This window comes from Oncorhynchus kisutch, linkage group LG15 (assembly GCF_002021735.2).
Source record: "Oncorhynchus kisutch isolate 150728-3 linkage group LG15, Okis_V2, whole genome shotgun sequence".
NCBI lineage: Eukaryota > Metazoa > Chordata > Actinopteri > Salmoniformes > Salmonidae > Oncorhynchus > Oncorhynchus kisutch.
The window spans coordinates 34359673-34373921 of NC_034188.2; the positions used below are offsets into that span (position 1 = coordinate 34359673).

The 14249-nt window shown below is 42.0% G+C and overlaps 1 protein-coding gene across 2 annotated transcripts in view; it reads left to right on the forward strand.

The window, feature by feature from the left end:
* The first annotated feature begins 202 nt into the window (after positions 1-202).
* Positions 203-14249, forward strand: part of LOC109905231 (complexin-1-like) — a 41447-nt gene continuing 27400 nt past the window's right edge. The window contains exons 1-2 of one of the 2 annotated variants that reach the window (XM_020502499.2): positions 203-602; positions 1527-1631. In XM_020502499.2, coding sequence (XP_020358088.1) covers positions 1601-1631 — 31 coding nt within the window. In that variant the 5' untranslated portion in view covers positions 203-602; positions 1527-1600. Of the gene's footprint in view, positions 745-1526; positions 1632-14249 lie in introns of both variants that reach the window. The other variant, XM_020502500.2, reaches the window with a different exon arrangement.

The following is a 14249-nucleotide window of genomic DNA, read 5'->3' on the forward strand; positions in this document are numbered from 1 at the left end:
TTTGTGTAGCCTAATGAAAGGCTACCCTAGATGGATGTCGCCGTATATATAAAACATCTATGGATGTCACCTTCAAAATGATACATTCAACCACATAAGTACACAAAAACATATGCATGGCAAAATAAAATGTAGGTCAGAAATGGTAAAAAGGTAGCAAGGCAGGTATATATAGGTGGTAATAAAAGCTTAAACTTGGTAGCCTTTTCATGGTTGTGGGCTGAGGCTGGGTTGTCGGCTATATTCCGGTAAACTACTCAAGAAGACGCTATTAGACCAAAAGGGGAGGGGTGAACAAAGACTCACTGGATCGCGTCAATAATAATCGCTCTCTTTCGGTCAGAACGTGGGACGTTTCAGAAGGGAGCTCTCCATGTGATTGATTCCGTGAGTTTCTTCATCAGCGGCAGGCAAGGCAGCTGCAGTTCCCCTCATAAACACACTCATAAAGCCAGTGTGCAAGAAGGAGCAAGGACGTCCCTTTTCGCAAGCAAACCGGAGATGCCAAGCGTGTGCACTTAATATAATAGTCTGCCATTGCAAGATAACTTAATTTCCTTGAGTCTTATTGTCGTTTTTGAAAGATTCCAATCGCCGGACAGGTAATTATGAGCACAGACGAAAACCCTGCTGTCGGGTTTACTATGTTGTAGGACGATAACGGGGCTCTCCACTAGCAATGGTGCTGAAACCTGCCTTTGATGAACAGGGAAGTGGTTCTGTATCACCGCGATCATTTCCATGGTGCGTTCACAAATGCAACGCGTTTATTCATCGGTTATATGTTGAAATCCACTTATAATCTAAATGCATATGCTATTCTTGCAATAGGCTAAATACAATAAAATGGCATGGTTATTGTGCATGAAAGAACACCGTAGGTTATAGGAACCCTACGAACATTGATCGGTTGGTTGACAAAACATTTGGAATCGTAAAAAGATACATTCTGTGTCGGCTACTGGAAGATGGAAGTTTTCATATATAGTACCAGTGGCAGGTATATAGTTTCATAACCGAAGAATTATGAGGGTTATTGTGTGTTTTGGTCATCATCCTTCACCTCTGTGCTACTCCAGATAAATTTGGAGACCTCAAAAAATTAGTTTTGATTTTAAGGGTCGGTGAAACATTTTTAACTTTGAGTAACCTACCAATAAGAACACACGTTGCTTCATAATTTGCATTATCCCTAAACAGAAATGATCACATTTGATGTTTTAGGCAACAAAGAAAATCCTACTAAGTAGGTACAGGACAAGTGTGCCCATATTGTCATTTGTGCTCGTGACAAACGGTACATGCATGATTGTGCGCGCCTCTATTTTATGTTCGAGGTCTGGTAGCCTATAGCCTACTGGCCCTTGGTGTCCTTCATATTCAATTACTGATATCAATGAATTATTATGGAAATACGGCTGAATATCGTTTTTAAAAGTTTCCTCAGAGTAAAGGGTTTCGGTGAAGACAAGTTACAAGTTTCAGTGGGAAACTTAACACTGACCACTTTTCATGTTTTACTTTAGATCTGGCAACAAAGGACTATTTCTCCTGCTGGAGACCTCGAGGATAAAAAAGGCAGGAATTTAAAGCCATTATCATGGATTTTGTTATGAAGCAAGCTTTGGGAGGTAAGTGTACCTTACGCTGCTACTGCCTGTTGACACCATACAGCCAGTCTATGGATCTTGTCTATGGGGGAGATTGGGGAGCGTCCGAGTGAGATCATGCGTGTCAGACTATGGGAAGTGATGGGGTCCGTTAAAACGACTGAAACAACTTTTTTCATGTTGGTTAATGTTTTTGGGGGGGATAAACGGTTAGCACGTTGTACTGTTACCTTTTTATCACGTGTATAATCTGGCAATGTGCACTTGGAATAATAGCTATGCCAGTTGATCATTGAAGGCGAGATATGTTTCTTGGTGAAATTTGAGCACGGTCATTTCTATATTTAGAATGTTTGGATGTTTATTGATAGATTATGTCAAACGGATCATAACATTTTGAATAAACACTGTTTTGGTGATGCGCAATTGCGCACTGCCACTACAGCGGTTAGTCCCTTTTTTGCGCGCTCTTGCATTTCTGTATCGGAAGACGACACATTGCACACGTTATGAAGCCCGAACCCTTAAAGAGCTATTTACTCTACCACAAAGGTGAGCTGGAGCATAATGGTTGAACATGTTGTCGTTCCTACAAAAGGAATACAGTGGTATCCTACCTGTAGCCTTTCCAGTGAGCACCGTTAACAAAACACCAGTTTGGCTGTGTAACTGATTGTTGCCGATCATAATTACTGTGCAGTACAGTACATCCTGACTATTTGCAGCACTGCTCCTCATCTTGACATGCTGACTACACATTTCCCAGCTGCGAAAGCCTAACCAACTGCAAATTCAATCTTCAACAATTTCATTAGTGCACATTAAATATGCATGATTTTCTCTTGATAATTGTTTGATTAACATATAGAGTAACGTATTTTTTTCACGAATGTAACAAATTGATCCCGCTGTATCATCAATATGCTAATCAATCTAGTGGATGGTGAAGTAAGTGTCTTGTATGGAGAGGTGCTAAACCTAGAGATAGACTGTCATACAGTAATCCCCTCACACACACACACACACACACACACACACACACACACACACACACACACACACACACACACACACACACACACACACACACACACACACACACACACACACACACACACACACACACACACACACACACACACACACACACACACACACACACACACACACACACTCTTGTCCCTTGCCGCCCCCAAAAACGTGACTTACCATTTGCATCCCCATTACTCGTGTCATCGGGGGCTTTTTACAGCCGTGTGTTCTGAGTCACGATGATGGATATGCGGGAGAACCAACCCTGGCTGAGTAGGGACAGCAGGGGGCTCAAAGGAGGGATGGGATTCGTTTCATTTAACAGATAACACACTAAAAACAAATGGTTCTTTATAGTCCCAATTAAGGGTTATTTGGCTTGTAACCATAGCGGGTTACAAGTGCTCATAATATTCTAAATGGAAACTGTGTGGTGCTATAACGAACAATTTTCTAAGGTTCTATAAATAACCATTAAAGGAGCAGTGCAGTCAAAACCGTAATTTTACTGTTTAAAAAAAAATCCATACTATGAGGTCGAAATTACACTGAAATTGCTTAAATTATGATAATGCCCTTTTAGTGTAAAGAGCTTTTTGAGGGAAAAAAAACGCCTGGAATTTCAGCCTGTTCAGGTGGAATGGAGTTTTTGGCCCACAGCATGACATCACAATCTGATTTTCCTGACCAATGACCAGTCATCTTTTATTTGTATACATTTCCTCTTACTTTGAAGGGGTAAGTGGGGTAGGCTCTTGATTTTAGATGATCCTATCTGCCAATAAGTGCTAAATATATTTACATTTGCATCACACCCAAACGATCAGACTGAGCATTTCAATGGCAAAAAGAGGATCAGGGTAATAAATTATTAAAATGATGACAAATATATTTTTGTGAAATAAACATGATTTATAAATAAAAATACTGCATGGGGGCTTCCGCTATGGTAACAACCCTTTTTGGGACTATATAGAACCCTTTTTATGGTTATTTTAGAATCTTTATGGAGAATAGTTCTATAAATAGCCTTTCTCAATCTCAAAGGTTCTACTCCCTATATACTGAGTGTACAAAACATTAGGAACACCTGCTCTTTCCATGACATAGACTGACCAGGAGAATCCAGGTCAAAGCTATAATCCCTTATTGATGTCACCTCAATTGATGTCACCACTTCAATCAGTGTAGATGAAGGGGAGGAGACAGGTTAAAACAAAAACAATTTTTAAGCCTTGTGACAATTGAGACATCAAATCAAATGTATTTATATAGCCCTTCGTACATCAGCTGATATCTCAAAGTGCTTTGCAGAAACCCAGCCTAAAACCCCAAAAGCAAGCAATGCAGGTGTAGATGCACGGTGGCTAGGAAAAACTTCCTAGTAAGGCCAAAACCTAGGAAGAAACCTAGAGAGGAACCAGGCTATGAGGGGTGGCCAGTCCTTTTCTGGCTGTGCCCGGGTGGAGATTATAACAGAACATGGCCAAGATGTTCAAATGTTCATAAATGACTAGCATTGTCAAAAAATAATAATCACAGTAGTTGTCGAGGGTGCAGCAAGTCAGCACCTCAGGAGTAAATGTCAGTTGGCTTTTCATAGCCGATCATATAAGAGTATCTCTACCACTCCTGCTGTCTCGAGAGAGTTGAAAACAGCAGGTCTGGGACAGGTAGCACATCCGGTGAACAGGTCACGATTCCATAGCCGCAGGCAGAACAGTTGAAACTGGAGCAGCAGCATTGCCAGATGGATTGGGGACAGAAAGGAGTCATCATGCCATGGACATGGATTGTGTATACGTATAGCCATATAGCCATGTTATTTTTAATCTTTCTTTTAATTTGTTATTCACTGTGACAAATGTTTTATTTTGTGTATGTAAGTAAGCATTTCACTGTTCGTCTACACTTTGTTTTCTACAAAGAATGTGACAAATAAAATTTGATTGGATCTTTATAGATTCTTTTGAAGAACCATACAGTTTTTTCCACTCTGTAAGCCTTATAAGCATTATCATTGTGCTAATTGACAAGTTGAATCAAGTGAGCTACCTCTGGAACAGCTGGGGGTCCCTGAGGAGAGAATTGAGAACCACCGATTTAGTCAACCATTCTTTCACAAAACACCGTCACTGAACATAGTCACATATAACATGTAATGGCATAACACAACAAATTAGATCAACTGGAAGGACACTCTCACTCACGGTTTCACAAAAAAAGATGTGAGCAAACCACACCACAAAATATTTGAATGAGCTGTTGCTAAAAGAGCAAAGAACCCTTTTTGTGAACTGCAAAGAACCATTGAAGAGCTGAAAGGGTTCTCTGAGTCATTATGGTTTCACATAGAACCATCCCCCTTCCCAAAGAAGCCTTGTAAGCCTTGTATCGATAAAGTAAAGTAGAATCCACTGTATACAAAGGGATTCCACACTTGAGGAAATTGAGCAGTGGTGCCACGGTCCTAACCGTCAGCAGTTTGGAGACATGTTCTTCGTTATTACTTTCCGACATATATGGGAAATGAGTAAGGAAGAAGATTGCCCTTTGGTTGATGAAGTTAGTCTTGTTTCCCCCTCTTAATAGCCTTGAATTTTGTCTACCTGATTATTCTGAAGGCACAACATGTTAATGTTTTTCAATGTATGTAAATTGTAAAGTCTTTTGTCTTTAATGTCTTTTTTTATTATATGTCGGACCCCAGCAAGACTAGCTGTCGCCATGGTGAACCTAATACATCAACTAGAAAATAAATCAAATAAATAGTGATGAGATTTTCAGCCTTTGTTCAAAATACAGGCGTACAGGATGTTCATATGACTCTCTTTTGCGGCTGAAACACCACATGTTCACAACTACAGTACAGAATGCGCTACAGACAGAGGAACAATGCATTGTGGGTCCCGCAGAGCTCATGGCCGTACAGTCAAAACAAATACACTGTGTATTATAAAGGGGCCGTTGAACGTTACCAAAATATACTTGGAAAAAGGAATCAACACTCTACCCATCATCCCTCGGTGGCTTCTACGCTCGGGGCAGATAATACAGACATACTGAGCTTTAAACAGGATTTTACGTCATCAGGCCTCCAAAGTAGACATTGATCAGTATTACTGTATTTAAAAAAAAAGTTTTAATTTATTTCACCTTTATTTAACCAGGTAAGCTAGTTGAGAACAAGTTCTCATTTGCAACTGCGACCTGGCCAAGATAAAGCATAGCAGTTTGACACATACAACAACACAGAGTTACACATGGAATGAACAAAACATACAGTCAATAACACAGTAGAAAAAAAGGAAAACAAAGTCTATATACAGTGAGTGCAAATATGGTCAAATAAGGGAGTTAAGGCAATAACTAGGCCATGCTGGCGAAGTAATTACAATATGGCAATTAAACACTGGAATGGTAGATGTGCAAAAGATGGATGTGCAGTATTACAGTATTACAGTAGATAATACAGCTGGGACTGAGCTGATATGATGGCGAGGTGAGCCCTGGGGTGGGAAAAATATTTAGTGGCACAAGGTTACCTAGAAGGGGAGGGAGGACGCAAAGGGCCTCAATCTTGGAGTAGTCAGTGGGACGTGAGAGTTACCTCCTGCCCTTCACTGTCTGTAACATCAGCTGGAATCCACTGTGGAGTGTGGAGTGTATTCACACAACAGGGACACTTGAAAATATGCTAAATGTATTAAACACACACAGAGCTAGATTTTCACATGCATGCCATTTGTACGCTCTTAGAAACTCAATTACGTACGCACGCACGCACGCACGCACGCACACACACACACACACACACGCATTCACGCACGCACGCACGCACGCACGCACGCACGCACGCACGCACGCACGCACGCACACACACACACACACACACACACACACACACACACACACACACACACACACACACACACACACACACACACACACACACACACACACACACACACACACACACACACACATACATACACACACACACCCCACCACCCAAAATATATATGTGGACCCACATGCGGTAAACCTTTTCCTCTCCAACATCAGCCACAACATCAACCACACCCCAACCAGCCCCTTCCCCCTACCCTTAACCACCTTCTCCTTCTCCTCTCCTCCTTTCCGTCTCTAGGTCTCTGGGTGCAGCCACGTGGAAATAGCCCAGTCCTGGCCCTCTCTTCTAATGAGGCTGACATGTGGCATGTCCTTGTGAGCTGCACGCATGGGCTCCACTGACTGCCATCCTTCACTAGAAGGCTAAGGGACACAGCAAGGGATCCACTGCTATCTAGGCTCAGTCTAAGGGATAGAGCGAGACATAGTCCCTATAAATCTAGAGCTACAATAGTGTAGAATAGAATGTGCTGGGTGGAAGAAAAACACAGCAATCTCTAAATGATTGATGCATTGGCATCTGCCCTCATCAATCCTGTGAGATTCCTTCCACCTGAGGGCTTTTCTCAGCTGTACTGGGAGAGTGGGAGATTGACCAATGACCACTGGAGGTATATCCCCAAGAGGGGTGCACTGCGGACCGCTGTCAATCAATGCTCCTAATCTGGATTCCTGGTGTGAAAAACTGGTTGTTTGGATTAGTTTGTGAATGAACCCTGGATTATACATCTAAATAAATAAAATGAGGAAGTCATGCATTAATTAGAAAATGAAGAAACACAATAGCTGTGGCATTATTAGTATTGCCGTCAGTACAATCATCACCACCATTATCATTATTACAATAATCCCAACCAATGCTCAGCCGACCGTGAAGTCAAATAAGGGTTTCTTACCATAACTACAGTACAATAGCAAAACTGCTTCCTTAGCTTCCGCGTGGCTAATTATGATTATTTTTCTTTTCTTTTAGCAGGGAGTGGGAATCCAAACAGTCTACCTGCGACTCCGGGGAGTCGATTGTGTGTGTGCTATAAAAGCGCTGGCGCTTATTGATTTATGTGCTGACCTAGAAACGGCTAATAGTGTGTGCTTAGCTGGCGCAATTTTTTACTATTTAATGAGACTGTTTGTCTGTAACCGGGAGGTGAGCAACAGTATCACAGGGGGGTGGCAGAATCAATACAGCATCCATGACGAGCTAGCCAGGAGGGGATCCGCCTGGGTTCAATGGAGAGATAAGATGGAGAGGTTGGGTTACTGGGAGATAATGGACTTAGGTAACGCTTTTATTGGGCACTAACAAGCAGGTGCCTCAGCAAATGGTGACATCATCCTTTAATAGTGAATGTGTCCCTTTTAATGTGCATCCGCTTCTGTCAACAGGAGGTTTTCTGATGTAGCGCGTCTGCTCTCTATGAGGAGTGATACAGTGGAGGCTGCTGAGGGAACGACGGCTCATAATAATGTCTGGAACCGAGGGAATGGAATGGCATCAAACTCATGGAAACCACGTGTTTGAAGTATTTTATACCATTTCACCGATTCCACTCCAGCCATTACCACGAGCCCGTTCCCCCCAATTAAGGTGCCACTAACCTCCTGTGACAGTAGCATCAGGAAGAAATGGCTGCGGAAATGAATGAGAGATAGCGTGTGAAAAGGAAATGGATAAATGGATTAATTTGCTCTGAATTTAATTTCTTTATGGCTCACAGAGTTTTACCTCCTCTCACACACTCACTTACTCACACCATGTACACAACAGGCCGAGGTAGATGTGTTGGGTTCTTTAGGGGTCAGCAGCTGTACATTCTCCTCCTGGACAGCGCACTTGGCAGTGCCGGCCCCTTCTTGGCTCTTGGCTCCTAATAGTAGCAAATACGATTGGGATTGTGCTGTGGTCCCCTCATCCTGGGGCCCTGGTGCAGAGAGAAAACAACTGCCACAGCAGACCCGTACGGGTACACGCACGCACACACACACACACGCACGCACTCACGCACGCACGCACGCACGCACACAAACACTTAGAAAAAAGGGTTGTTCAGTTGTCCCCATAGGAAAACCCTTTTTGGTTCCAGGTAGAACCCATTTTGGTTCCAGCTAGAACCCTTGTGGGTTCCATGTACAACCCTCTGTGGGGAGGGTTCTGCCCGGAACCCAAAAGGGTTCTACCTGGAACCAAAAAGCGTTCTTCTAAGGGTTCTCCTACGGGGACAGCGGAAGAACCCTTTTAGGTTCTAGATAGCAGAGTGTAGAGACAGAGACACAGTAAACACACAGACTCACACACGCACAACAAACCAACAGATGCACTATAACAATGCCATTATTCACATGCACAGAAAAAGTTAAACATACACAAACAAATACCAGACACACATACACACATTACTCTGGCTCATATGCACGTCACAGATGGGCTTACTCTCCTCTGGTGCATCTGAGTGTGCCGTGAGGGAGTGACTAATTTGTTTGGCCTTGATATTTGCACCTATATTACACAGTAGCGCGTTGTCTACCATCTTTTTGCGTTTACGGCAATTTAACACAAAAAGCTCACACTTCAGTTTTGAATCTGTTTCAGTGAGAAAAACATACAAACCTTTTTCACACAGTTACAACAGTTACAACAGGGTTAGGTATGGATTCACTGTTATCAACTGTTATTCCTGATTACGGTTACATATTTTTGGTTTTGGGAACCAATTTACCAGTTATTTCGAAGCCATCGTGTTCTTGTCTCATTTGAATCTGCTTGACAGTTCATTAAGTTCACTTTATCATCATCAACAATTGCCTAACATTGTCATTTTTGAGGATGCTTTCATTGTTTTGAAGTGCAAAGTTCAGAATCAAGAAGAGGAATGAATATAATTGTACCATTGGTTTACAGCAGAGCACTATTGTTGAAAATAACAGAACTGTCTTTTTTTGTTACTAATCTTAACATTATTTATTTATTGGAATCAATTCATCTTCATTTTATCTCTGACAAAAGTGTTATTTATGGTCACATAGTATTTAAGTTCTGTTTATCCTCCTGGCGATTTAAATCGTTTGACCTAATTGAGCAAAATTTCTTCCACAAAAATAGACACCCACAATGTTGGGCCTCACTTCCGTTCCCGAATATTGAAAGTTCACAGTTAAGCGAAAAGTGAAAAGTTCATTCAAGAGACTTCAAAGGCTAGTATCTGGTATGATTATATAAAGGAACCACTGCCGTCAAAAATAGGCCTGTGACGTTGGCAGTTCGATAACCTCACATTTTCAGCTCGGGTCTCCATACAGTATGCTACCCTGCACCACCCATAGAGACGAGTGCGTTACTGGCAGGCAGTGTGCTAAGGTCTTCTGGCCAGAGCATCGGTTATCCTTGCTGTGCCTCCTTGACCAGCTTCCAAAATGGCCACCTCAGTCGTATGTCATCTTGGCAGAAAATCCCTATCTCTCCCCATGCCAGGCTTAAGCCTTCGAAATTGAAAATGTGAGACGTGGTTCCCTTAATGTTATAGGATATTCAGGTCTCTCCATGCATTCACTTTCCCCTTACCTTCCTCCTTGCTCCTTTCCTGTACTTAACTCAAACATATAGGCTAATCAGTTATGTCAACCCAGACTATTAAACCACCCGGCCCTGTTTGGTGTGCTAGGCCATTTATCATGTACACTTCTGGTGTCTGGATCCCATTCCGTGTATGTGTGTGCGTGTGCATGTGCGTGTGCGTGTGCGTGTGCGTGTGTGTGTGAGAGAGAGAGAGAGAGAGTGAGAGAAGGAGGGACAGATAAAGAGAGTGGGTTAGGGGGTGGATATGTGCAAGATGTAAGGTCAAGCAGAATGCTTTTGTGAATCATAACAGTCCACCCACAGCTTGCATTTTCACCCTCACAAAAGGATTACCAAGTGAAATTGGCAACTGCAATTGTGGTGTTACAGTCTAGCATGTGTTTGCTGTAACCAAATAAAATAGCTGAAATCAAGATTTGCAATGGAGAGTTAGCCTCGTGGAGCGATTTTGAGCAGGATTTCCCTCAAATAATTTATTCAGTGGGGAACCCCAGGTTCAGATGAAGGTCAATGAGTCTATCAGCCAATTAATCAACTAATTACCAAAGCCTGTACAATTCAATCCACCAATTGCTCTGCTCAGGAGTCTTCGTATTGTGCATTCTACATGTATCTCCATATGGTGCCCTGTGGGCATTCTACTTCCAGCAATGTGCCTGGCTGGTCTTTTGTGTGCTGAGCAGCTCTTTGGCCCCATAGCTTTGAAGGCTTGGGGAGAGGGACATGTGGACTGGGCTGGGTTCCGCCGTTGGAGGCCAGAGTGGCCATAGCAATGCCCTGGTCTCTGCTGATAATGTCGGCGGCTGCGTCACGCGCCATCTGTCCAAGGGAGATTCCTCTCCTCCCTTGCTCCTGAAAAAGGAGGGAATAGCATTTTCATTGTGGATAGCTCAGTTGGCCATCAACTGTAGTGAATGGGAGGGTCTGTTTCGAATGACTTAGGAGTTAGGTGTATAGAGAGTGGGGATCATTGAGGAAATTGGATTTTGTTTTGGGGGATATGCTGACTTTAGCATTCATCCCTCCAGGGCTCAGTCACAGGTATGATTCATCCGTCTCGTTGTAGAAATCTGAGCAGATTAGGCGCTGTCTCTCGAGTCAAAAATCGCCCGTTTCCATAACTAACTCCTCCCGTCGCTTGAGAGACGTGCTGTTGGATTGGGCGTGATGGATGCATCCCGCAACCTGTTTATGTGCCAGCCAGTTCCTATCATGCATGGTAAACAATTTGGAGGCCCTACTGTGATTCTTTAACGGAATGTGATGAAAATATGAAAATGAGCCCTTCTGCCTTCCACGCCTCAGCCTCACTTGATCAAATATGCCCTTCAACGAATCTGCTCTCTGAAATCATATGCTCTCAAAGAGGGGGAGAGAGCCCATTACTTACTCTTGGTGGTATTTATCAAAATGCCATTCCACCTATAATCACCATCGTCCGTGTGTGTGAATGACAGATTCATTCACAGGCATTTGTTTGAAGTTGAGCTCAAATTCGAAAGGGATTACCTTTGAATATTGAGACTGTGTTTTTATAGCATTTCAGAGCTGGTACTATTAGTTGGATAGGATAAGAAATTGCTTGTGGCAACGTTGATGATAGTGTTCCAAGAGAGTGGAATTGATATGCTCCAAGGATGGCAGTGGCTATCTTTGTATAGACTGCATTCAAAATGTTTTTTTTTTTTCCAGGGACAGATGTGGCTGTTGTTGTGTGGCCTGAATTGTGCGATAGCACAAAGCATGTTTATCCTAGGTGTCCAATTTAGAAATAGACGTCTTTATTGTTGTGTACAGCTTACTACTATTTGGCAATCTACTACATCTGTCCACCAACTATCTCTCCACCGATATTCCGAGATTAACAGCGGTGCTTCATTCTTTTAGTTGAATGTCTTCAAGCTGCATTTGTGGCTTTTAACAAGTACCTTTATTAAGGTGTACTCACCAGAAATGTGGGCGAGTAAGAAAAGACTTGCTGTGGGCGAGTGTAGGGACCTCTGCTGACCTGCTGAAGCTTGATGGATTCTCTAAAGTTCTCTGGCTGAAAGCATTGCCAGGCATTGATATGTTGGATTCACATCTCCATCTCAAGCAAAAATACAAGTTAATGAAATAAAAGAATAGGATTAAGCCAGTTGGCACAGATCTAGTATTCACACCCCTTGACTTCTTCCATATTTTGTGGTGCTACGGCCTCAATGTAACATTGATTACATGTGGTTTTTGTATCAGTGGTCTACACAGAATTCCCCGTAATGTCAAAGTGGAATTATATTTTCAGATATTTTTTACAAATTAATTGAAAATTTAAACCTGAAATGTCTTGAGTCAATAAGTATTCAACCCATTTGTTATGGCAAGCCTAAATAAGTTCATATATGTGCTTTACAAGTCATAATAAGTTGCATGGACTCACTCTGTGTGCAATAATAGTGTTTAACATGAATGACTACCTCATCTCTGTACCCCACACATACACATACATTATCTGTAAGGTCCCTCGGTCGAGCAGTGAATTTCAAACACAGAGACCAAGGAGATTTTCCAATGCATTGCAAAGAAGTTGACCTATTGGTCACTACAAAGATACAGATGTCCTTCCTAACTCAGTTGCCGGAGAGGAAGGAAACCGCTCAAGGATTTCAATATGAAGTCGATGGTTACTTTAAAACAGTTAATTGCTGTGATAGGAGAAAACTGAGGATGGATCGACAACATTGTAGTTACTCCACAATACTAACCTAATTGACAGAGTGAAAAGAATGAAGCCTGTACAGAATACAAATATTCCAAAACATGCATCCTGTTTGCAACAAGGAACTAAAGTAATACTGCAATTAACTTCTTGTCCTGAATACAAAGTGTTATGTTTTGGGAAAATCCAATAAAACACATTACTGAGTACTGTACCACTCTTCATATTTCAAGCATAGTGGGGGCTGCATCATGTTATGGATATGCTTGTGTTAGTTAAGGACTGGGGAGTTTTCAGGATAAAAAATAATTGGTATAGAGCTAATCACAGGCAAAATCCTTTAAGAACACCTAGTTCATACTTCTTTTCACCTAACCCTGGGAGATGAATTCACCTTTTAGCAGGACAATATCCTAAAACACAAGGCCAAATCTACACTGGAGATGCTTATCAAGAAGACAGTGAATGTTCCTGAGTGGCCGAATTACAGTTTTGACTTAAATCTATGGCAAGACCTGAAAATGGTTGTCTAGCAATGAGAAAACCAATTCGACAGAGCTTGGAGAATTTTAAAATAATAATGGGCAAATATTACACAATCCACGTGTGGAAAGCTCTTAGAGACGTACCCGGAAAGATTCACAGCTGTAATCGCTGCCAAAGATGCTTCTATAAAGTATTGATTCAGGGATGTGAATACTTACAGTATGCAAATTAGATATTTCTGTATTTAATTTCTAATACATTTGCAAACATTTCTAAAAACATGTTTTTACTTTGCCATTATGGGGTATTGTGTGTAGATGGGTGAGAAAAAACAAATATTTAACCCATTTAGATTTCAGGCTGTCACTCAACAAAATGTGGAATAAGTAAATTGGTGTGAATACTTTCTGAAGTCACTGTAACTATCCAAGCAGTAGAGATTTTGATATTTACATTTTGATATTTGTTTAAGGAGTGCATACTGGCGGCAGAGAAGTCAGGCGCAGGAGAGTAAAGACTGTGTTACAAGGCGCAGTTAAATAATAAAAATCACTGTGAACAAAAACAATATATACAATGGGATAAACCCCTTCGCACGCCAGACATAACGTGCACATACACTTACAATAAACAATTCCGGACAAGGGCATGGGGGAAACAGAGGGTTAAATACACAACATGTAATTATGGAATTGGAAGCAGGTGTGTGGGAAGACGAGACAAAATGAAAGGTGGATCGGCGATGGCTAGCAGGCCGGCGACGCCGACCGCCGAACGCCGCCCGAACAAGGAGAGGGACCAACTTCGGCGGAAGTCGTGACAATTTGTTTGCGTTGTTAACCAAACACAATTCAATATTACTTTCGTAAGACAATGTAACAGTATTTATTCAACCTTAAAACGAGTAACACATCCATGGCCACATTTTGAGGTTACT